Source organism: Populus trichocarpa, chromosome 7, assembly GCF_000002775.5.
Source record: "Populus trichocarpa isolate Nisqually-1 chromosome 7, P.trichocarpa_v4.1, whole genome shotgun sequence".
Classification (NCBI taxonomy): Eukaryota; Viridiplantae; Streptophyta; class Magnoliopsida; order Malpighiales; family Salicaceae; genus Populus; species Populus trichocarpa.
Window position 1 is genome coordinate 13,206,900 of NC_037291.2, and position 26,326 is coordinate 13,233,225.

At 33.0% G+C, this 26,326-nt stretch overlaps 3 protein-coding genes and 1 pseudogene across 4 annotated transcripts; all 4 read right to left on the bottom strand.

Moving 5' to 3' along the window:
* Positions 1–1,093: 1,093 nt before the first annotated feature.
* LOC18100906 (uridylate kinase PUMPKIN, chloroplastic-like) lies at positions 1,094–5,602 on the bottom strand (annotated as a pseudogene).
* Positions 5,588–6,375, bottom strand: LOC112328172 (uncharacterized). The gene is made up of 2 exons (XM_024605096.2): positions 6,261–6,375; positions 5,588–6,162 (listed from the first exon to the last, which is right to left on the bottom strand). The coding sequence occupies exons 1-2, from the start codon at positions 6,373–6,375 to the stop codon at positions 5,936–5,938; spliced, it is 342 nt and encodes a 113-aa protein (XP_024460864.1). The 3' UTR covers positions 5,588–5,935.
* A 2,264-nt stretch (positions 6,376–8,639) lies between these two features.
* LOC7485062 (uncharacterized) lies at positions 8,640–12,471 on the bottom strand. 2 transcript variants are annotated; one of them, XM_024605328.2, is made up of 7 exons: positions 11,905–12,471; positions 10,776–10,907; positions 10,526–10,611; positions 9,699–10,202; positions 9,385–9,606; positions 9,166–9,290; positions 8,640–9,069 (listed from the first exon to the last, which is right to left on the bottom strand). In XM_024605328.2, the coding sequence occupies exons 3-7, from the start codon at positions 10,609–10,611 to the stop codon at positions 8,873–8,875; spliced, it is 1,134 nt and encodes a 377-aa protein (XP_024461096.2). In that variant the 5' UTR covers positions 10,776–10,907; positions 11,905–12,471; the 3' UTR covers positions 8,640–8,872. The 2 variants fall into 2 exon arrangements, with proteins under 2 accessions (XP_024461096.2, XP_024461095.2); XM_024605327.2 differs by lacking the exon at positions 10,776–10,907.
* Positions 12,472–14,181: 1,710 nt separating this feature from the next.
* LOC7485061 (uncharacterized) lies at positions 14,182–19,616 on the bottom strand. The gene is made up of 7 exons (XM_052454796.1): positions 16,954–19,616; positions 16,768–16,858; positions 16,446–16,603; positions 16,278–16,329; positions 16,094–16,173; positions 15,912–16,005; positions 14,182–15,106 (listed from the first exon to the last, which is right to left on the bottom strand). The coding sequence occupies exons 1-7, from the start codon at positions 17,890–17,892 to the stop codon at positions 14,544–14,546; spliced, it is 1,977 nt and encodes a 658-aa protein (XP_052310756.1). The 5' UTR covers positions 17,893–19,616; the 3' UTR covers positions 14,182–14,543.
* Between the last annotated feature and the right edge of the window lie 6,710 nt (positions 19,617–26,326).

The following is a 26,326-nucleotide window of genomic DNA, read 5'->3' on the forward strand; positions in this document are numbered from 1 at the left end:
ATGTTTACATAAAATAAAATATAATGAAGATTATATACGTTAATAAAAACATAAAAGATACTTCTTTTTAATGTAGTAGAGAAATGAGACAATATTGTAATTATTATATTAAAACATTATTTTTTTAGTTTTTGTATAATAATTTTTCAAAAAAAAAGTAAAAAGAAAAGGAAACTAAAAAACAAATCATAAAAGAAAAATGATAAGAACAAAAAGAGTGATAAATATTTTTTTTCCTGTAAAAACCATTTATGTATATTAATAATAATAATAATTCTAAAGATTCAGTTTATGTCGAACAAAGCAGTTTATTGGCTCACGGTTGTCATTGATTGATGTAAGTAGGTTATGATAAGTGGGTTTCAAATTCCAAAAAAGTGATTAGCTTTGCCTATATAGATAAAGATGTAACAGTGTACATCTTCTTCCCATGATTCTGCTTATCATGTTATTTATCCCCAAATATTTTTTATAAATTTTTTTATTAGTGATAAATAATTTAATCACTAATGATTGATGTCTTGTACAACCCACTATGAGATCCACTCCATCAATGATGAGCATTTTCTGGGAAAGATGGATATTTTAGATACTAGCACGAGTTCAAGTCAAGAAAGAATTTGCTGACAGATTTTCAGTACAGACAACATGAAATTTCGGGAAAGCTTCTTTTTGGGAAAGCTTTTCGATATTTCTGGCAATGCTAGCTCCTGATCCCATTTTTGTCATTTTGCTGAATTTTTTAATCAATGACAACGAAATCTATTCACTGTTACAGGAATTATTGGAACAAATGCAATAGCATTCGATATTTCTGTCAAAGTCCATCAGTACATTGGTCTAGAGATAAAACACCTCAAGCTGAGACCCTGATCAGTGGAGTACAATTCATATGCCCACCCCCAGGTTCCACAACACACCAGACACAAAAATCAATTGGGTTTTAAAGGCTCAATCAAGGTACCAAAAGAATCCAATCATTCTCCTCTATACCTAAAATCTAAGAAAAGACCACACAGATTGGGTCATAACAGGCTGATTTTTTTTTCCGTTTTTTTTTGGGGGTATAGGGGGTGTGGGATTTAGTATAATCTGAACTCTAAAACATCAATGAATTGCAATAAAAACTTTCACTGTCAAAAATACAATGGCTGTTCAAAAGAATCCAATATTTGACAAAATTATTTACAGAATTAGCTGTAATGAGTACCTCAGCCGGCAAATTTAGATGATGCTTTATGTTGGACCCTGGCATGCTTTTGTCTTCAAACTTCAAATGCAAGCTCGAGTAGCTTCCAAAGAAGCAGCTATTTGCATATGAGCAGGTAGGCCTCAAAAGCCAGCAAACAAATGGCAGTAATCATCATGTCCTTATGACTGTTGAGTTGCATGTCCCTTGAGTTGCATGTCCCTCCAATCAATGTGCCAACCCTTTCTCGCTTTTGCAATGTTACCCGGTTTGGATAGATTGAAGACAACAACTGTGATGAAGAAGCTTGGTGCAATGAGTTTCTTTTAGATGCTTTATGCTAAACATAACAATGATATGTCCCACTAGAGATTTTTCATTGACAAAAGGACAAAAAAAAGAGCATAAGTTAAACAAAAATTAGGAATCATTCTCTGGTGTAATGGTAACACTTTTGGTTACTGAGTACAAGTGAGCTGATGGACCCGTCTATAGCAGCAACTTGACTCATTTAATCCATGATCGTTAAATGTTAATATTCAACACAGATCACAAACACTAGGTAACATCTCTATTAGCTAATCCTAGGATGTTGAGTAAATGGTAAATTTTGGATCAAACGCCTCATAAATGGTTAAAAAAAGTTCCATAAAATGAAGGCCCAAGTTCATACCCCTCAACAAATCCCTTTACAGAGGCCACCCCATAATTGCACAGGGCATGTAGGAAGGAGGGTTTACTTGTGCCTTCGAATTAGTCAGAGCATGTCTTCGACGTCTTGAAAAATAAAAAGATCTACCTACAGGCTACAATCTAGATGCAGATTATGAGACATACCTGGAATATTATTTTCTTGGCACAAAGTAATGGCAGTCCCGTCCATCACTGAAAGATCTTTTGAAGTCATATCTCATGGTAAGTTAGATTTTCAAGAAGACGAGCACTTGGATTACGCCTGGGATCGTCATCATAAACCCGTCAACATTTGTAGCTTTCAAAACAACCTGTGCATTAACTGGAAGAACAATTGGAAATATCAGAGCAGAAAAATCATTTTTGTGCTATGAACCAAAATGATTATTCTGTCCTCAATTGGAGTATATATTGGAAAAGCAAAAATTTGTACACTGAGGTTGACTTGTGTTTCAATTATAAATTTCAGAATGACAAAAATTAGCAAGTTAAACAGGACTTGAATATAATATTAGAAACGCCAATGTACAAAGTAAAACTCTGATACAGAAATTTTAACATGCTTTCTGCACATCATAGGGCTGCAGCAGTATCCGTGGTGAAAAATGGATTCCCAGTTCCAGCTGCGAAAATCACAACCCTTCCTTTTTCCAAATGTCTTATGTCCCATCTACGGATATATGGTTCTGCAACCTCTGACATGCGAAATGCAGTCTGAACCCTTGTTGAGATGCCAATACTCTCCATTGTTGCTTGAAGAAAATAGCATTCATTACAGTTGCCAGCATCCTATCAAATCAAAAAAGGCAGAAGAATGCAAATTATACAGCAGGGACATAAAGCTCCAAGGAAAGCTTTTAGATTTCAGATAAATAACCACTTGCTATCTGCTGACAAAATATCCCCATACCATTACAAATTACAAGATCCAAGAAAAGCTTTTAGATTTAAGATAAACAACCACTTATTGTCTTCTGAATAAAATATTCAGATATCTATGATTATTAATCACCTTAGTATACTAAGTTGCTGTGTATATTAATCAGTAAGAAAGCAATTGAAGAAATAATAAAAATTATGCACATCAAATGTTACAGAAAAACAGCACTGAACCCTTTTGTTTATGAGCTATGCTAAAGGATGTCAAGCAGTAGTATTATATCTAAAACTTCATAAGAATCAAGCCCTGTGCTGCAAAATAAATGCTGTGATGCAGAAACTTTTGCTCACACATAATGCTAGCTTATATCCCATTTCACACCTTTTTATTTCAGAAAAGGGAAACAAAACAATCCATGAATTCATATGAAGTTGAGATTATTGTAATTGAAAAATCCAAGGACTAATTAGAAGTAGAAAGCAACAAAGTACTAAAAGATAGATAGACCTACTTTCATTTGATAGCAAGTCAAAGAGTGAGATCATTAGGCATACTTCCAAAACAAAAGGTTCCATGTGGAATAGATAGACAATAAATCAATTCAAAAGAGTACCCCATATAATCAGCAGATGACCAGTCAAGACCTGTGCTTCCTGCCCATGAAGATCCACGGAAGATATTCCCACCGCCAACTACAATTGCTACCCACAGCATTGACAACAAATCAATTAGATGAGGCTATTGATGGCCAACAACAAAACATCCACTTTTTGAGCTCACAAGCTCTATCTTACAACAACCCAAATTAATATTACAATTCATTCTTGTCAAACTTATTTACTGTTCGAAATGTATCCTTCCTCCCACCTGGCCTATTTTCCTCCAACCACATCACCCAAACACCCTTTGCATATAACCCAAAAGCATGTTACGTGTTATAAGCCATGGAATAGCAAGAACCAGAGGTGAACTATAACAAAATTTTCAACAAAAATGATCACTTGGCTTATGATTTGCACAAAAATCATCACACATGCCTTGAAAGCACAATGAAAATCACTAAACTTAACTTTAAGAACATAAGAAAGAAAAATAACATCAATCACAACCATTAACTGAAATAAATTAAACGCAAAAATGAAAAAAAAAACAAATATGTATGAAAAAAAACAACTATATTAAGGTGTTGAGGGTTAACCTCGCCAAGGCACGTCAAAGTCGCAACCTCCCTTGCAATCGCCATTGTAACCTGCATAATTACAACAGACTCATTTAGTGGCCATCAGCAAACGAAACCAATAGAAACTGACAGACTAACATAATCATTCGCATTCCAAAACCTTTGGGTCAACATTCTGCGTTTGGTCTCCTGCAAGGGCTTCTCCACTAACTTTAAGCAAAACTCTTCGCCATTAATAAGATTGCTCATCCATTGTCACCCCAAAGGGAGCCACAGATGACACTTGAGGCTGCCTGCAAATAAAAGAAAGGGTATATCATGTGGGGCCCACAGAAACATTTCACATTTGTGCCAGTCGCAAAAGCCCTCTAAGACTCAAAAGAAAGCATTGACACAATAAAAAATAAAAAATAAAAAATAAAATAAAAAAAACGCTTATGCCTTCACACAGGCATTTTAACAAACACTCACAAGACAAAACACAAATACAAACTTCAGTTCAAATAACCCATGAAATCAAAATATAAACAAAACCCATGTTGTTTCATTACCTTAAATTTATAGGCTCTAAAATTGGACCCATTTCAGAAAAGCAATGAATCGCCAACAGTCCATTTGAGCTTTGCTTACCTTACACCAAGCGGTGGTAATTAAGCTTCAATGGAATCAAATATGATAAGGAGGAGGAGGAGGAGGAGGACGTATGATTCAGAGAGGTAATCGGTGCAAAAGAATTAGTAACGGCAAAGCTCTCCGTTTCAGCCTATTCCTCTTGTGAGTTTCTCTATCTTCAGCAAGGCAGCAACAAGATGATTTGCTTCGTTTTTCTCCCCCCTTCATTTTTAGTTTTGTTAGTTATTTATTGGAAGATATAATGACAGTTCGGTGAACTATAATTAAATTTAAAAGATCGATCTGTGATATGATTTGGTTGAAGTTTCAGGCGATTTGTTTTCTCGGTGTGAATTTTTTATAGAACAATTTAATTTTTTTTTTATTTTTAAATTATTTTAATACACTGGTATTAAAAATAAATTAAAAAATATTATTTTAAAATATTTTTCAACAAAAAAATATTTTAAAAAAATCATTATCACATTATCAAATAAATTTATATTAAATAAAAAAATTTATATATTTAATTTAGGTCATTTATTAATAGTATCAATCTACAAATTAATCTAATTTTTTAAAATAAAAATAATATTTTTAAATTTTTTTTTAAAATAAAACAATTTATTCACCCAATAAAAAATTTAGATTTCAAATAAAACTTAATTAATGAGTAGGCTATGAGTCAATCTAATATCAAATTGACTTGCCAAGCTAGTTTTATAGTAATGAGGTGATAGTTTTTGTTTTTATAAAGATATTTTTTAAAAAAAAATTATATGTTTTTTAAAATAATTTTTTTAAATGTTTTTAAATTATTTTAATGTGCTAATATTAAAAATAATTTTTTAAAAAAATAAAAAAATATTTTAAAAATTAACTATTATCACAACTCTTAAAATACACGATTTTTTTTTCTTGTAGAATTTTTGAAGGGATAATTATTTACTTAACCTATATACTCATTAATAGAATAGTCATAGATAAACCAGTGCGGAGGCAGGCCTGGGCCCTGAATCAGGCCTTTCGGCTCTTTTGCTTGGCACATCAATATATTTACAATAAATATGAGAAGTTAGAACTACAATACATGAGGAAGAGGAAGAGTAGTATACAGTCGAAAACTGTGTTCCCTGAATGGCATGCTATGCTTTGTCTATCCGCCTCTGATACACATTTGCACCGCAAAGGCCCGTATGTCACTGCTGCATCATTTCGACTTCAATCTTGTCCTTAACTCACTTTTGCTGTCATGATTCCTACATTACATTAATTTACACACGTAGCTATAGCTTGTTATAACATAGCTTGTTCTTGTGTTTTCTGTGCCCAGAATACTTGGTGAAATGAGGGAGTTGCTGTCCGATGAGAAGGTTGAGTTCTAGTATGCATGCGGAAGGGGGTCTCCTGAATCAGTTACACAGCTACCACTTCTGTTTGAGGGACTAGGCGATGGCTCCAGGTTATCGGTCTCGCGAATGCCATTCCTTAGCTGCGTCGAAACATCTTTTGTAAGGTTGGAAAACATTGCAGACTTAGCATTGCTACCATTGACGAGTGTGTTGGTAGGTTTAAACACACCCCAAAAGCAGTACTTTCTGCGAAAACCTGCAGACAAATTGCAGATTGTAAATAAAGTCAGCTGCATTCTTAAGAACTTCCCAGGTTAAAAAGTAAAGACAGTGAGGTTGGTAATGGTAGCTTACGCCAATATTCTACTGGCAATTCACGAGAAGCGAAGATCAATATTTCCAAATTGTTTACCACTGCCTTGAGAGCATAGTCATGAAGGATTACGCCAGTATTCGATTTTCTACCCATATCTTATTATAAAACCGAGTACACATGTGCTAAACATACGTTGTTATATTCAATCCATGTTGTCTTTAAATAATAATAATAAAAAAATAACTTTTTCTTTTCTTTTTTGTGATCAATGAGGAAATACGCGCTGTTGTGCGAATTTAGATAATAATTATCAAACTCGATTTAACCCAGTAAATTAAACCGAGAAATCTAGTATTTAAAGTTTAAATTGAGTTAAGTTTTTAATTAAATTAAATAAATTTTGATTTAATAAAAGTTTATTAATAAAACTCAATTAATCTTATTTAGTAACACGATCGGTGATAAAAAGCATAATTGATTATAAACAAATAAAACAAATTGAATTGAATCCATCATTCAAGCATGCATACCTATGCTCTGCTGATGCTAGACATTTGTTACAGTACACTAGAAGCTTCACCTCACCCCTAACACCACACATCTGGCAAACGGTCATCTGGGACACAAACGCAAAAAGTTGTGAGCAGATTGTAAATAAATAAAAAATATATACTAAAAAAGTGTATATATAAAAGACTCACCGCGTAAAATACCCAGGTTGCAAATCGAGTAAGTTAATCTAGCTTAACTTAATTATTTTTTAAAAAAAGTGGTATTATTATTATTATTGTTCATGCCTCAGGATAAATAAAAAAATATTAGAGTATTAATGGAAAAACCAAGTTTAGAAGCCATGAAGCTCCAAAAATGCTGGAGTATGGACATGGTGATTATGAAGGTTGGCTGCTAAAAATGCCTACAATAAAGCAAGAAGGATGGGAATGAAGCAAGGGAAATCATGAGAAAACAACAACAACACAAAATCGGCAGAAGCAGAGATTCCAGGCAGTTTGGCGGTGCTAAAAGTCCTTATGGGAGAAGGACTAGAGAGGAAGAAAGAGGAAGTTGGAGAAGAAGAAAGAGGCAGAAATTCCAGGCAAATTGGTGGTGCTGTATGGGAGAAGGATTTGCAGCAGCATGAAGTCCGCAAAACTGCAACTAGAGAGGAAGAAAGAAGCAGATTGTGAAAACCAACAACTTTCTCTTTTTTTTGATATTTTTCAGCAATTTTTTCTTATTTCTCTCTAATTCAGGGACTAAAAAATAAATAAAATAAAATTTTAAACTAAAATAAAAATTATTATGCATTTAAGGTAAGCCTTTCTGTATTTTAATTTTAATTTGAAACTTAATTTTATATAATTATACCGTAAAATGATGCAATTGAAAAAAAAATTAATTTTTAAAAAAAAAACCTGAGTAAAAAACTCATTGTTCATATAAACAATCATCTATCTTCAACTTTTTTAGTTTTTGTTAATTATTTCTTTGCATGCAAATTTTTTTGGAATGTAAGAAATATAATATATAGATCATAAATAAAAAATTGATATTATTATTAAACTCAATACAGAAATTTAAAATTGAAAGCTCTCAATCTAACTCTTTTTCTTAGCCCCTTTTTTAAATTCAATTCTATAGAAATTGTCTTCATATCATCTTGTAAAAAAAAATCGGGTTAACCCTGGTTATGAACTATGAAGAAGGTAGCAAGAGAAACTATTCAGGCGTTGCAGGGAAGAATCTCAGAATGAAATTTCTTGTAAATGTATTAGATTTCAGTGTGGATAACCTAGTAAGGAAATCTCATTGAGATGGCCTGATTGTTAAAATCAAATAAAAAAAATATCTTTGAAATAAAATGCATGTGATGGTTAGTATTATACAAAGACCTAGTAATCAAATTTGCCAATTACTATAATTAAAATTCAAATCAAATGTTATTTTAAATAGATCAAATCAAATCACATGGTTCTAAGGATTAAAATCTTTGAATAAATTGTTGTATGAATATTTTTTTAAAAATAAATTGTTATAGAAAAACCAGAAAGGAGCATCATGTGTAACTGTAATATCAAACAGAGACTCTGCTGTGACCAAACAAAAAAAATAGCACAAACTCTGCAATAAAAAAGAAACAAGATACAAAAACAACTGATCTATTGCAGTGTTAATGCTCATGTCCATATATATATGTGTAGTGGTAATTTACAATAAAACATGTGAGCATAAGAAGACTGTTATGTTAGAAACATGTGATCTATACCCTAAAAATTGCCTTCCCTGAAGGCAGATGCAAGGATGATCACCTCACCTGTAAGCCTTTCTTTCATGCCCTAATGGCCCATTCCTTGTGGAAGGAATGCCAAATCCCAGCTCAAATTCAAAACTGAACCAAGTTCAAAACAGATTAAAAATTTCAAACAAGGTTTGGCATCAAAATAACTATGTAATGTTGTCTGTGGTTGACATAATAAGTCCAACTCATTCCTTAATTTGTGGTTATGCTGCCTATATTGTATTATGCAACTAGTTCGTTATAGGTATCGCTTGATCATCTATTCTCTGAGGCTTAACAAAATTGCTGAAACAGTGGGTATGCACTGATACGATGAGGAGACTGAAGTTTTTACATAAAGAGTAGGAACTTTCAGAACAAATGTGCAGCCATTTGTTTTGCTGAAGGGACTTTGAGTGGATTCCGGGTGACTAATCCAACACTCTCCCCATCTTGAGTGCCAGCATTATTTGAGAGGTTGGAGGGCATGGAAGCCTCTGCATTGCTAGCAACAGCATGTTTTTTAGTTGCTTTAAACACCCCCCACAAATAATACTTTTGGCAGAAACCTGCACACCAGTCATTCAGATAGAACTTCACAAAGGAAATTGACTAAATTCTTAAAATCCAAAACAAGAGTATAAGCCATGAAAAATAAATCTTACGCCAATGTTCTTGGGGCAGTTCACAAGAAGAGAAGACCAACAGTTCCAAGTCATTTATCACCGCCTTCAGAGCTCGATCATGAATTATCATCTCATCCAGAAGACTTTCAAAAACTTTTTCATCTCTGTCAAAGATTTAAATGATCATAACAAAAAGGAAAGTCTTGTATACAGGATCAAAGAACAAAAATAATCCGTTAAAATTAAGTCAGAGGCTACCTTTCTCTTTGTGGAAAAAAATAAAGACCGATACTTTCAACAGTGGGCGGTGTTATCTGAAACTTATGGGGCCATGCATCAGACCTGGACAAAATTTCTATGTTCAGCTGTGCTGGGAGGTTACTCGCTGCATCCCATACTTTTGAGCAAGCATTTGTCGATAAATGGGCCAAAAGTAAGACAGAGGTATGATTTTCCAAATTTTGAATGTTGAAGCTTCCCCTGCCAAAAAAGAAGAGAAGATTGTAAATGAGAATACCTGTGGATCATAGACCTGATGCTAATATACAAAACAAACAAAAAAAGAATCTTACTTCCAAATTGGATCGATGATTGGTTTTGCATGGATGTATCTATCGGATTCTGAAGATGGTGAACTGTGGGATACATTCAGTGAATCAGCAGCAACAGCAGGAGCTGATTGAAGAGGATTGACAACCAAACACTCAATAACGCCAGATTCCTCATCTGAGCTGCTATCATCTTTAACAACCAACCTCCTCCTTGGTTTTTTGAGCTCTTCATTTTGAAGACTTTGAGAAGTTGATTGTGTTTCTATCGCCTCTTTCAGGCAACAATAGTCACTTACAGGCTGCTTCACTTGGCTCGAACTATCTGTAAAAGCCTTTGCTGTAACTGGAGAAAATCTTGTCTGCTTTCTCAACTTCATCCTTTTCAACTTAATCTTGGAAGCTCCTTCTATTCGTTCACTTTTTCTTGATGAAACTGGAGTAGGATTAGCATCTATTGAGCAACATTCCTCGCATGCCCAAAGGACTTCTTTCTCGCCTTTCCTTGGCAATGTGTCCAGACAATAACTGGGGAAAAACACAAGAAACCATGTATTTCATCACATAAGTTTGATAGAATTAGTATCCATCAAGTTGAAGACAATATTCTGATATCAAAAGAGAGCAGCCGCATTAAAGTTTCATGAGAAAGAAGGATAGCAGATTCTTTTCTTTTCAAGTACTTGGGGAATAGCGGATCAATTTACATACATAATCATATTATATGGTCTCGTATGGAAGAGCAGTATATCAAATCCAAATTAGATTTTGGAAGAGAGAAAAAAGGGTATAGATGAAGCACCAGTGGCTCTAAAGCAACAAAACATAACTAAACCAGTCATTCAACAAACCTATGCTCGGCTGAAACGTGACACTTGTTACAGTATATGAGACGTTTCACATCTCCCCTATCACCACACTTCTGACAAACAATCATCTGGAACAAAGAATTAAGAATTATTCGAGCTGGCTGCGAACATGATAACCATATTACTTGTGGCAAACATGTTATTCTATAATGTTTATGTGGTGTGCAAAAGCTAGCCAAAGCAAAGAAAATCTCAGGCTGCTGAGTTTTATGGCTCCAATATGCCAGGCTACCTCAACTGACCGACATATATTTGTATACTGATGTCTTAATTGTAACACAGTACTAGCATCACTCAGCAATGTTTCTTATTGAACCAGGGAATTAATCCAGCCGCAGAGTTTTGTACGAAGAGGCAGCATTTTCTGCATTCAAAATTGATTAGCCAGTAATATAAACCTGATTGAAAATGTCAAATCTAGCTCATATATAAGCCCTGGTTATAACTGAATCTGAAAATAAATGAATAGAGCTCATTCCCAGCATAAAAATTTACTCTTTCTCATCAAGCATGCCTGAAAATATTTGTTAGTTAGTGCATGTGTGCACTGGAATAGAGAAAATGTCCACTCGATAAAATGGACAAAATTAACCAAGTATTAAGTCAACCAGCTAAGAGATGGATTCATGGTCCAATCCCAATTCACATTCACAAAAAAATGCATGCATCTATGCTAATCAAACTCAACAGAAAGCATGTCAATTGGTAACACAATATAAACTTGACCAAGGTATAATTTGGAGCAACATTAATAAGCCTATGACAGCAAAAATGCTCAAGCATACATAAACTTCGAGTGATAAAATCTGTTCTTAGCCCACAACTCGGTCCTAATTGAAAGAAAAAACCTTCAGCAAATGAAATCAGGTCCCATAATACAGCATAAGAATCTAAACAGTCATAAGTGTAAGGTTAAAAGATAACAGAAAAGAAGAAAATGTTCAAAACTAACAAAATCAATTCAAACAAAAACGATTAATGTTTTAACAAACCCAACTAAAAAGCTTTAAACTTTGAGGTTCCTACTTCAAATACAGCCATAGTTGACAGGGGCCCACATATTTTTTTACACAATCAGTGGTCATCACATAACAAAAGGAGGGCCAGTTCCATCAGCACATTTATATGCAAAAAAAATAAAATTTTAGGCGAAGAAAATCTACTGCATGGTTCAATTTCATGACTCAAAATCAAGCTCAAAAGAAAGGCAATGCTCATTGTTCATATCATTGTGCAATATATTCCACTAAACCCAGATTCAAAACCTAAACAACAGAAATGCAACGCAGCAAAAAATGCATGCCAACAGCCTATAGATATAGCAAAAGAATAGAGATTAACGTTTGGTTTTGCGAAGGTACCTTGTCAACAACAGTATCACCAGAACTTGACATGGCTCAACTGCCAGAGCCCTAAAGGCAGCCTCTTTAATGGTGTTTCACAATGCAGGTTAACAGATAGAACACAAAAGGTTGTTCTTTTTAGTTTCAACAAAAGATGGTTTTTTTTCCCTTTTTTAGTATGAAGCAAAATGGGGAAAGACTTTAAAGAAACAGGGTGTTTTTTGAAATCATAATGAAACAGAGGGAAACCAGAGGAGGATCACGTTTTTAGGGCTAATAGCAGAAGGGTGTTGAAGAAATAAAATGTGCACGCAAAGAAATGGGTGGGTTTGCAAGATAACTTCCTGATCATGTACAGTTAGAAAGTAGAGAGAGAAACATTGAAATTTGGTGTAGTTTTTGGAGAGGTTTATTAGCAAGGTTTTTAAAAAAAATTGGCAGAACAACACATTCTGAATCAACGAATCAGCGAAGTAGCAAATATATACACTGAAACTCTAATTACAATATCATTAATGTTCTTAGAAAAATCTTCACAGAGCAAATCCAACAATACCTAAAAAATATCACTTCGTCAAAAATTAGCAAGTGACTCGCTTATTTTTATTTTACAACAAGTACGGCTCCTTCTATCATTGTTATATATAAACTTTTATCATAAAAAACTATCATAAAAATACTTTTATCATCAAACAAATGATAGTATTAATAATAATAATAATTAAATAATTCAAGTTATATTTTATAAAATATAAGGAATTAAATATTCGAAAACACCCTTACTCTTTAAAAATAAATATTGTGTCCACGTGGCACCATTTTTTACTCATGTTATGAACATAACAAGTTTACTCTGAACCTGGTTTACCTAGTAGCTAAACCAGTCCAAATAAGATAAAAGATCAAAATGAACTAAAATCTAAGCAAAACCCTGGTTAAGACTTCTTCTTCTTTTTAAATCTGTTTTTTCACCTAGTTTTTTTTTTATATTTTTTAGTTGGTTGTTAATCATTTTCAAAGTTCACTATATAAATACTAGAATAACGTTTTATTTTTTCAATGTGAGATTTAAAACCCTGTAGTATGTATACTCTATGTTCACAAGAAAAAAGTTATGTTTTTTCAATATGGGATAAAAAAATATTTTTGGTTTAAATACTTCAACTTAAAAGAATAACATATTAATATAGTATCTTTTAAATATGGGATAAAAAACCTTTTGAAATAATCTTTTAAACTTTATTATTTATAACATGTATAACCTATATTTACATGATTTGTTTCTTAATTTTTTTATATGACATATTAAAACTTTAAAAAAAATTAAATTTATTTAGGTTGATTCGGATTAACTCGAGTCAACATGTATAACTCAAGACTTGGTTTCTTAACCGCATCTGATAACTATAGTTATGACACAGGGTCCGAACCCAAAGTCATTGAGCTTTGAAATTAAATCAAAGGCTCTGACCAATTTATCTTATTCGTATGAGATGTTGGGAAATTAGGAGGCTTTTTTTTTGTTTAGTTTAACGTGGGTGTCCGAGCCAGCTTGCGCGCACCTCGACTAATCCCACGGGCCCTGAAGTTAACGACCATGTAAGCCTCCAATGGTCATTATATGAGCAATCACAGGACTTAAACCTGAGATCACAGAAAAAACAAACTTTTTAGTTTCAAGTTATTACCACTAAGTCACTATCTAGGTGGTTGGAGGCTTTTAAATGATGGTATGGTGGTTTGATAATGACTTCTACTTGATTCTAGCTAGCGTGGGCAGGTTTCGGGACCGCTATTTGAAGCCCAGCACAGAACACGAACAGTTGGGGTCTGTTTCTAAAGTCTAAACCCCTTTTTGTTTTTTCCTACGTGGGCTTGGATCTCCAATAAATTTAGGGGAAAGCTTTATTTGCAAAAGATTTGAAAGAATTTAGATTTTCATTACATATATTAATTATTTTGCTTACAATTGCATTAAGAAATTCCCTTTTATATACAATTCAAACAAAGATTTTGGCAATAATATTAATAATAAAGCAAACAAACAATTATTAAATTTATTTAACTCGACATATTAACTAAGGACTTGGTCAATTCTTTTCTTAACTAAGATGAGGTATAGAAAAGGTTAGTATCAAGTTAAGACATAGTTTAACTTTTTAAAATAATATTATTTTAATTTTTTTTAAATAATTAAAATATAATTGTTTTAATTAATTTAGATTAATCTATCCAACATGTAATCTAGACCTTCAGTCAACCCGAGTAGATTTAATTACTGTGAGTACACAAAGCTAAATAAAAAAAAATGACTGTATTTCTTTGTCATTCCATATATACGTGGGGAACCGGTGGCCTGACTCAGAGCATGACCGCATAAGCCATGAAAGTAATTACAAAGCATGTCAAGAGACTTTCTGCCACTGATTTGAGGATATTCTACCAAGAAAAGGGCCAAGTACAAGAACTAGACTAAAAAACATTTACAGTAGATGTAGGGCTCGTATTTAAAGCTGCGAATCACGATCATTGGCTTGCAAGCTAACACCATCCTGGCTGAACCACAAGGTGCCACAAATTTGGATGACACCATGTGTCATCTCACAACAGAAGACTTGAGTCAACTTCATTAGCGAGACCAGGAAGATCGCTTGAATCTATTTGAGCTTGATAGGCAATCCATAGTTGTGGAAAGTTTTGATTTTTCCATCCCATCCTGCAGTCACAATCACGAGGCCCCATGCATCTGGTAAGGAGATCTGGTCATTGGTGTTAACGCAATGCTGTTGATGAAGGTCCTCAGTTTGCTGGTTTTGATATTCATCTTCTAAAACTGGCACATCCCACGTAGGAAGTTTCTCCTCAGGCCATGTCGCAGAGCCCCACCTGCATCGGCCATCCATGAAGAACCAACTGCCAAGAGAAAAACGGTCCGAGTCCCTCATCCAGGAAGCATCCCCCTCTGTTTGCACATAACTCCGGAGACTTCTACTGCTCAGGCCTCTCAATTCAGTTCCCGGGCCTGACCAAGGCACAGCAACAGACACACCTTCAGAGAAGAAATACTCGCAGGACCTCACAGATTTTGTGTGTTTAGACCATGGGGTGCACAAGCCATCATAATTCCATACATAAACACGACAGTCCTCTCCAACCGAGATTATATGTCTCCCCTTTGAAGTAAACGAAGCCGACATCTGACTTCCTGACTTTGGAAGACCTACAATAATCAATAATAATAATAATAATAAAAAAGACTGATTTAGGATAACTGGACCGCTTAGAACAAACAATGAACATGCAAGAAATGGAAAGGCGTGCGTTGAAATGCGATATATTAAAACCTCTTAATAAGTTACTCAAACGAGTTTGGATTCATTGTACCAATAAAGTGCATGCAATAAAAAACGCATAAGATCAACAAGAATGAGAGATCCATGCAGAAAGGTAAACTATATTCTTATCCAACACGGTTACAGCTGTAAAGGCCAGTGGAATCATGAATGAAAGCAGATTTGTGCAGATAGTTAGATTCAATGTGCGCGCGGATGTGTTCTAGTAAACAAGGCGCTTGATTCCAAAGTAGGCTAAAAAAATGGACATTGATGTTTGTGAAAGCTCGAGATATATTGATACGACCCAAAGAAGGGTAGAAGCCTAGTTTCCAGGCGCATCTTCTCCAGCCAAAAACGAAAAAGTAATGCAACAAAACAAATTGGAAATGCACTGGAAACTCATAAAATGGGAGGAGCAACTGAAGGGGCTTGGAGGCCCTTTCTGATACTGAAAAATATTCTTATGAGTCTGGTCTACCGAAAGAAAAAAGAACAAAAGCTAAGAAGCTAAAAGTTGAGCGATTTTTTTAATCATCCTGAGCAGATGTTACCTGAGCTAGACTGATCAAGACTATCTTCTATCACAAACACAAATTAGATGAAATGTCACTTCAAAATAGCAACGTCCATTAGAAACAAGTTAGTAAGGTGTCTCCGAGTACCCCTAAAGAATTAATATTGCATTTTTACCTTTAAATTTATTGACAACGTCAACCCCATCAAATACACGAACTTTAGAATCTTCAGAGGTGATCATAACCCTTGGACATATTTCCTGGGAAAACTGCAAGATGGGATTGTATTGAATGTTAACAGTGAACAAGATCATGGAAAGCTCAGCTTTCTGATGAAAAGAGATTCAAGTTTGAAACCTGAATGCCAGTAATTCTGTTGCCAGAGTTTCTATTTCTGCCTTGAATATGTATTTCTGCCTCAAGCTGGAGATCAGTGCCTATACACCACAAAAATCCAGGTCAGCATCCTCTAGGAGAAGGATGAGTTGAGGTTCAATATGAAAAAAAATGTGACACACTTCAGCAGAGAAAAAAAATCCACCTGATACTTCGTAGAAACGGCAACTGCCAATAATAGTACCAACCACAAACCCCTGATTGCAATAAAAGACAACACAACAAGGTTAGAATGGCTGAGGTGTATAGACTTGCAAAACAGAAAAATTAAATGGAGAATATTTCATGAAAAGAAGAAGAATCAGAAACATACTCTCCCATCTGGCTGGTAACATATGGCAGATATTACATCTCGTACATCGGCCCAGTGAACAACCCGCTTCTCAGACACTCCCCAAACTCTAACTTTTCCATCGATGGAGCCACTAATGAAATAGTTCTCATCAACAGGATTGAACTGAATGCATGTTACTGTGCCATTCGAAGAAATGAAACAAAACCAGCTTAGAATTTATTAACACATTGCATATGCAAGCAGAACGGGAGGGGAACGAAGAAAACATATGGAATGAAATGCGAACAGTATAATGAAATCACGGATCAAAGAGATAAGATGACCAGGTTCTCATATTTACCATAACTACTGTGGTGAAAAATGCCCAGACAATAATTGCAACCCACTAGCCACAAACGAACAGTTTTATCCATGGAAGACGAAAGAAGGTGCTGCAACAAAGTTATCAATTTAGCTCGATATATATTGACCTCAGATGTATTATTATGATACTAAACCAAATTTAGTTTTAAAAGGATTGACTCACATTTGAATCGGACCATGCCAGGTCTAAAATTTCACTGGTATGACCATGAAATTCTTGCAATGGTGTCTCTTCAATCTGGAAAACCTTCTCAGGAATGACAACAGATGAATGCATTCTCTTCTTTGTTCTCAAACTAGATTTGCCTTCTTTCAGATTGCTGTCAGAATGTCCTTCAGATGAGAAAGATTTGCACGATGAATCCACTGAAGTAACACGCCAAATGCGGATAATCCTGTCTTCGCCCCCAGTTGCCAAATACTGCCCATCTGGACTAAACTTCATTGTCCAAATGAAGCCCTTGTGAGCTTGAATTTCTTGTCCCATATATACCCCTGAAAACTCCATGCACCCTTTTTTGTTCTGCTTCACCTTCGTTCTGTTTGTTTTTGGTGCTTTGGTATCCAACTTGGATACCCCAGATGCACATCTACCTCCTCTTTCCTTCCTCTTTCTTACAAAGAGTTTCCACCAGCTCTTCGTTTTACTTTTTTCTGAATCAAACTTTTTACATTTTTCATCTTCACATTGTTCACATCCTTGCCGCAAATGGACTGAAGGTCCAATGTTCTCGTTTTCAGAAGCTGCACCCGGTTTATCCATCGAGAAAGGAAGGATTTCATCAACCATGCAATTGGCTTCAGAATTTTCTTCTCTACCAGCACTATAACTAACCAAATTTACCTCTTCAACATTTGTACATGAAACTAAAGAACTTGATACAGCCTCGCTGCATTCAGTGATCCTCTCCAAACCAAGATTCTCATCAATGTTGGAAGCAAACCCACCTAGACCCATTCCGCGTAAGAAACCTTGGCGTCTCTCCTTAACACTCTGTGGCTCATTCAACCAAATATCATACTCTAACTTATCACACCCCAATTCCAAGTAATCTACAGAATCAAAGAACAGATCACTCTCTCCTTCATCAGAACTCAGCATCTTTTCAAGTGCTTAGGACCAATATTCCACATCAAAACCACTGTCCTCAACACTCCCTTCTCTAGTAACCATATCAAGTACTAACAACCCCCTATATAAACCCACAAATTGCCACAATTAACGGACCGGGTTTCGCTCTGTAAGATATTCAAAATAATATAATTTGCAGCAAGACACTCTACTGAATAATCAATTCAAATACACGGGCAAGTACTAGGAACCAACTTCTAACATCAGCACCAATACAAAGTGACAGGCTATTGATAAGCATGTTCTAAACCACCAATATAAGATAGATCCCAAGGCAAGATATATATAATAAATATAAATTAAGACACCTAAACTCCGGAAATAAAAACAATAAACAAATGAAATAAACGAGGACCAAAGCTCTTACTAACTGGTACCTTGGTTTCCATGCAAAGGAACCAACATCTACACTACAAAAACCACTATTAATCACCGACCCCTCCTTTGATTATGGCTTGTATAACATCGCAAGAGTCAACATTCACACCCTTGAGAACTTTCAAGTGCTATGCATTGAAACACAATTCCAAACTCAAATGGTTGGCTTATAAAAGAAAATGGCGGATGAAGGAAAGGTGCCACTGCCACACACTGACACTAAAATTGAACCACACGAATTAATGAATTTGCAACAAATGTCAATATCCCCAATGGTTAAAAGGGTCTCGAGATCTGGATAACGTGAGTGATAAAGTTTCAATATTTACTTTATTTTGCAAGCGCACGAGCATCAAACACGAGTACTGGCTGCTATAGCTAGGTCAAAAAAACAAGAAAACTAGTGTTGTTTGTTGTTCTAGCCACATCTACTGCTACTCTCATTCTCTATTGTGTGCCATGCTTGTAATGTAGCAGCAAAAGCAGCAGTCTTTCCTTTGCCTCTGTAACACAATCCAAAAAAAGAATAATAAAAGCAATCTTAATAACACCGGTTTCGGTGATTAAACAAAACCCACAAAGCAAAATAAAAAAAAACCAAACGTTCTAAAAAAGAAGCCAAATTTAAACCAAAGAATTTGTTTTATAAAAAGAGCAACAGCTAGAATTGTACTTAATTATACGCATTTAAGTAAGGCCATTTGGAGAGAACACAGCTGAGCTTCAATTTATTTTTTATTTTTTATTTTTTCTGGGTTTTGTGGGGGGTTTCTAAAAAAGTATTAAATGTAGAAATTTACAAGGGAAGCAATAGAGTAAAGATAAAAACCAACCAACAAACCAGCCAAGACAGGTTGTGTGATACTACAAGAAGGGGTATACTTATAGGCACAACAGCTGCTGTAAACCTAAGAAGCTATAGGCAGTGTTGCTGAAACAACACAGCACATAAAACACACTAGGTAGCTAGCTAGAAAGAGGGACTGAAAAGAGAAAGCGATTACACACTCAGGCTGTACTGATCACTAAATTAAAGCCTATAAAAATCTTGGGTATTGTGTGATTCTTGCATTAAAGATTGAATTTTTAGAGATTGCAAGGAAGGAGGAGAGACTAGAGAAAGACCCTTCTGTTTCTGGGTTTTCTGTTTTGTTTTGTTGTTTTGTGCTTTTATTACACATTCCCACGTTTTGAGGTTCTTGTCTTGCTGCCATGTAAATCCATTAGGATGCAATAAAAGGACTGTAAAAAACCAGCAAAATAAAAGTTGACATAGAAAGAGAGACTTTGGATTCCATGATTACATGAAAACGAGGCGTGATATCTTTCATCTATCTTTCTTTGTTTCCATTTACCATATATATAGCTTTCAGTTTCCTCCTTTCAGATTCTACAAGATCCAATCCCTCAGTTTCTTTCAGATTCTCTTTGAACAGAAGATTATTTTTTTAAGAAAAAATAAGTATTTTGTTTTCTATAAAAATCTTATACTCATAATATGTAGTAAGTAATTATAATTAGACATTCAATTGTCTTGATATTGCTAGACTGTGGAAGGGCTTGGCCTTAATAGAAGGCTCAAAAACACCTTTATAGTTAAATTTTTTTAAAAAAAAAATCATGAAGATGAATTAACTAGAAGGTGTGGTTTCTCATCAGTGAAACAAGATGAGACGTAAAAATAAAATGATATCAACTCATGCTCACGTTGTTCAATGTGAAGTCTCTGGTCTAAAAAAGATCCCAAAGGTCACATTGTGAGCCTTGAGTGCAGTGTACCGAATTGTACGGATGATGGGCCTACGGTAGTGGTGGAAGAGGAGACTCACTTGAGAGGCCGTGAATGAAAAGGAAACGATAACATGGATCATTTGAAAAACTATAGGTGAAACAGTAATTTTTAATAACTTTAATTTTTTTTTTGTTATTTTAAATTATTTTTTAGATAGTTTTAATTGTGTTGGTGTTAAAAATAAATTTTAAAAAATAAAAATATATATATTTTAAAGTAAAAAACAACAACTATTATAATTCTAAAAACTATTTTGACACTAACTAGTAGACTCAATACATCCATATTTAAACAAAAACATGAGTTAATTCATGGTTATTAATCAATTTAGATTTATTATATTTATCTAATTTTAAAAAAAAATTATTAGTGTTGACTCGGATGAGATCAATTAAGACATAAATTAATCTAATCAGATCAATAAATTTAATTGAATCAATTTCAAAACTAATTATATTTAAAACTTACTTCCAATCAAATCTTAGATTGTGGATTTTTCATAACAACCTATTGACATGGGCAGGGTTTGAAAATAATAATGCTAGAAGTCTCCAAAATCCTAGTTGGTGGTAGTCGTTGCTTTTCAAATAACTTTTTGTGCTGAAATGCATATCAATGATATTTTTTTATTTTTTAAAAATTATTTTTGACATCAGTACATCAAAACGATTTAAAATATACAAATTATATTTAATTTTAACCAAAAAAAATTAAATTTTTTTAGGAACGCGGTGTGCACACCGCGTTCCCAAACATCTAAAGTTTTCTATGCTCTTTTATTTTATCAACCGTTTGATATGGACAGGCTGACGTGTTGTGGGTCCATTACGAAAATGTACTCACAAAAAGTGCCTTTTGTCTCCTTAATTAAGTATTGTGATGAAAGGAAATATTTAGATTATAATTTAGAGTCTGTTGATAATATTTGAGTAGTTATTGTTTTTAAAATATTTTTTATTTAAAAATATATTAAGATAATATATTTTATTTTTTAAAATTTATTTTTGATATAAATTCATCAATATGACATCAAAAAACAAAAAAAATAATTTAAAATAAAAATAAAAATAAAAAATTTCAATTTTTTTTAAAAGTATTTTTGAAATGTAAAGGCTCCTAATAAATTTCTTTAATGATTTATTTATTTAAATCCAATTATCTAACTAAAATCAACATTTTAAGTAGTTAATGGGAAGTAGTCCAATGCAAGAATCACATGAATTAATGGAAAAGGCATTAATTATAGGCAAATGATTATTAACATACATGGCTTAACATAATGGGTATTTTGATTTTTTCTATAAAATCTAAATTTTTATGTGTTTGTTTGGGAGTGCAGTAAATTTTATTTTTTTTAAATATTTTTTATTTAAAAATATATTAAAATAATATATATTTTTATTTTTGACATCAACACATCAAAATAAAAAAAAACACTAAAAATTATCAATGTAATGCTTTTTCAAGAAAAAAAATAAAAAAAATTAAGAAATATAATTATACCCCAATGCCAAATATTAAGACCCACATGTGGGATGTACAAATATTTGACTATAATGACAACAACAACAAAATAAAAAAAAATAAAAAAAGATGGACAAGAGTCTTAACCTATCTAGCTATATCAAGAGTGATGCTAGAAAGAATTAATCATCCATTAAAAATTGTGTACTTAATGATTGAGAAAATATGATTATTTTGTATTAATTATTTCATTTAATAATCGAGATTATATCATTAAATGTGATAAAATTCAAGTTCTATAATTTGAGAAGATTTCTCTAGCATTACTCTTATATCAAGAGTTATATAGAAATAAGCACTACCATATTATTATTTTTTTATCCATCCTCGCTTGTATTTCTTGCATTTTCACATTAAATTTCTGATTTAAATCCCACTAGTTTCTCTAGTCCATAATGCAATGAAGGGCAAAGAGAATCTGCCAATCTGGTTGCTTCCCATTTTCCAAATTTGACAGGAAGAACAGATTTCCTTGCTGATTTGCCCCCTCTACTATTATAAGGTAATGTTTATACATAAAATAGGCTATGGAGCACCCTTAATTTATGCGATCGACGGGACAATGAAATATTGACAGCCTTATTATTTGCATTATATGCTTCCACTACTATATTCATATGCCATGTGAGGACAAGAATCCAGGGATAAGGTCTAGCAATGTGCTGGTTTTATGTGGCATATCTCATCCAGAGAGATCTGTAGTGACTTTTTTTTTAAAAAATTAAATGCTTTCTTTCTTTCTTTTCAGAAGAAAAAAAGAAGGCTGTGAATTGTGATCCCTACTTAGCCAAAGGCATTTACTTTCTCTAATCAAACCCGCAACATATAAAGATAAACTTATAGACCATACTAATCTCAATAGAAAGACAAAACAAAAGGAAAAAAATTATAAAATTAAATTATTAACTATTTTAATATTAAAAAAGTAAAATCTACAAAAATAATCTTGAAAAAAATCATAAAAAAAATAGAAAAAGAGAAAAGAGAAAAAGAAAAGAAAATTATATATTAAAAAAAAATAATGTTTAGCGCGGAAGCACAACTATTCACTAATCTAACATCTAATATTGTTGGGAGTATTGTATGCTTCTCTCATGTGAAACAAAGAGGGAAGTTAAACCTCAAACTTCTTGTTTTCAAAAAATAAAAAAACCAATAGGTCAAATTAGATGTATACTTGTCCAACCTTATTTAAAATTTATCTCAATTTAAGAGTTTAAGTTACTCGTTAGTCAAGTTAACCTAAAAAAAACAAAATTTTATTAGTTTTTGTAAAATATTAAAATTACTTTGTTTCTTAAAAATATTTTTTAAAAAAATAAAATGAAATTTGTTTTTTTAAATTGATTTGTTCAAATCTCTTTTATATTTGACCACTAATCAAGTTATGGATAGAACTATTACGTTGGATATAATAATGTAAATAATAATAATAATAAAATATTTTGATTAGTATATTTCATAAATAAAAAAAAATTAACAAAATGGGTGGTATGAAGAACTTTGCCCCTTCATGATTAAGGATGTATTTGGCTGGACAATTTAACTTGTTTTTCATCCAGATTTGAAAATAAAAATAATTTTTTAATATTTTCAGGTTGTTTTGATATACTGATATTAAAATTAATTTTTAAAAAATAAAAAAAATATTTTTTTTATTTATTTTCAAATAAAAAATACTTTAAAAAATAACTATTATTATACTTTTAAATACCCCAAAATATAATAGCCGACGAAATCCCAGCAAATGCAGCCAAATGAAGATAAAATATTTGTATATTTTTTTTTTTTTTAGTTTAACATGGGTATCCGGGCTAGCTTGAGCGCACCTCGACTAATCTCACGGGCCCTGAAGTTAACGACCATGTAAGCCTCCAGTGACCATCATATGAGTAACCACAGGACTTGAACCTGAGACCACAGAAAGAGCAAATCTCTTAATCCTAAATTTTTATTACTGGATCACCACCTAGATGGTTAAATATTTGTATATTCTTGAAATGCAAAGAGATTGACCTGTCATGAGTTGATCTATCATTTAATAGTTATTGTATACATGCACGGGGTGCCCAACTTTCAACACGCAATTACTTTGAACTTAAATGGTGTTTAGGCTGGAGCTTTTTTTAAAATTAGCATAGTATATATATTTCATCGAGGCACGCAGATTTCATATACGTGATTAATTTCAAGTTGAAAGACAAGAAAAATGTATCTGTCATTGCCTCTATGTTAAGCTTGCATGTGTTAAGATCGCACATACAACACAACACGTGCTATTTTTCCAAATAAATTTTATATATATTCCTATGCCACACTAGTTGGAGGAGATGGGGATGTATACATCAAATTGATGGCACCAAAATATTATTTTATTTTTAAATTAACGTGGATGTTTGAGTTAATTTACGTGCACTTTGATTAATTCCACGAGTCCTGAAGTTAACGATCATAATAATAATTTCCTTGACATGTTTATATAGATCATAGAAGGGAGAGGAGATGCATGATCATATAATTAAGTTAAGGGCATGTTGGGGTCATTGGCAAATAATCAAGTAGGAGCACATTGTTTTGAAACAATTTTTTATATTGTAAAACTATATTATAACGTTTTGATCCACGAATAATTAAGGCAATTAGTCACCTAATTAATCACCTAATGGTCCATAGTTTTGTTAGGGGCAAATCTCTCTCAATCTTCTCTCCATATCCTCTCATTTAAATCCAAAAGGTGCACGCTTATTTTTCATATTAAATGGTCGGTTGAAAGGAAAATCATGTTTTAAGTTGATCACCCATTTATCATTAGTTTTATTACCCTCCCACGTTGACATTCATTTACTATTATTAAACTCAGCTTAAATGTATCAATCTGAAACCTATTTGACTTATCCTTGATCTATGCTAGGTATAAAATAAAAACAATCTAGAATTGATCGAGTTTAACTTAATTGATCCAATAGATCAAATCGCAACTCGATCGACCTAGTAAAATCCCAATTGACTTTAAATAAAAAGCTTAAAGTAATGTTATTTTAACATTTAAAAAATTTATTGACGACCCGAGCCTTACTTCTTAATGATTTTTATATCGAGTTTAATAACTATATATGCATACACATATATACCTATTCAATTACATTAACATATCTTATTTATTTTTATTTATTTCAAGAGTTGAGTTAATTTATTTGGTTTATATGAATAGAGAATAAGTACTTTTATGCTAAAAAACTTGGAAATCATTATAGAGTTTTCCTGTTTACATGTACAATGAAGTGAAGCTCTTTTTTATTTTTTTAATTAAGCCTCTCATTTTTTTTTATTTCTCTTTTTTTTTATTTTAATTTAGATTTTTTTAAAAAAAAAATATAACAGATATCCAGGTTGTCAATTAGATAATATTAGAACAACTCTTACATGATTTAATTTTAAATATAAGCTGAACATAGAAGCAATTCTATATAAAATAAATAATAATAAACTATGAACCGCAATTTTTAATAAATTAAATATTAAAATGTAAAATTAAAGGAAAAAAATTATAATTTTAGTCAAATTATTTCTCTCGTCCATGTAGTTTTTTTAGTGAAACAAAAACTATAGACTGGACATCTACGATGCAATGTGATTGATGTACTAGTGAATTGTCGTTCTGCTTTATCGTTACTGTAATTTCTGGGCTCAGTCTTCATTTCTTTTGAAGCTTCTCTTGCAAAAAAGCTTAGGTGGTAACGGGCTCGATTACACCCTCAAACCCATAAGAGCTCGACACCTCCGACATAGAAACAAAACTTCAAAAAGCTAGCACAACCCAATCTTGTACTGTGCTTCCGCTACACTTGAAGATAATTAATAAAAATAATGTTGGCAACTGCACTAAGCACATATTTAGAGATAGTTTGCTATTACAGTATTTTTTTTTAGTGTTTTTTATTTTAAAATATTTTGAGATAATATTTTTTTATTTTTTAAAATTTATTTTTAATATCAATACATAAAAACGATTCGAAAATAGCAAAGAAATATTAATTTAAAATAAAAAAATATATAAAAAATTTATTTATTTTTTAAATTGCTCTTGAAACCAAAAACAAATAGGATATTAACAACGTCAACAAATATAGGTAAGCGAGTCATTGACCTGGATTAATCAAAGGACCACTTTGAAATTCCAAGCTACACGTTATTCAACTCTCTCTCTATCTCTCTGCCTGGGTTGACCTTTAATAGTTCGAGTCTCTATGCATGGTGGCTTATAGTCAAAGCCCAGCATAGCCGGATTCAAGCCTGGAATTGAGGAGAAATCTAAGGTTTCTTTTGACTAAAGAAAGCCTGGATTCCACCAGATAAGGCCCTATAGCCCAGCTCTAAGTCCCATCAGATTCTATTATTCTAAGTCAGCAGAGACTGTTCCTACTTCCCTTGAATCTCGAACAAAAGAAGAAAAAAAACGGTGGATTTATGTTAGGACAAAACGAATGTAAATATATAATCTTGCCAAGGACTTGCCTCGAGCCTTGAAAACCTACGATCCTTTTAAGCATAGAAAATAAAAGGTTCATGCTGCAAGAAGGTTGCAGTCCTTTTTTGTCCTGTGAGAATTACAGCATAACGATTTTGGTTGCCCCTTCGCCTAGGCTCCAATGGCGCCTGTCACAGCCAAAATATTTACCATTCTCTTCTCTACAATATTGGAGTGGCGAA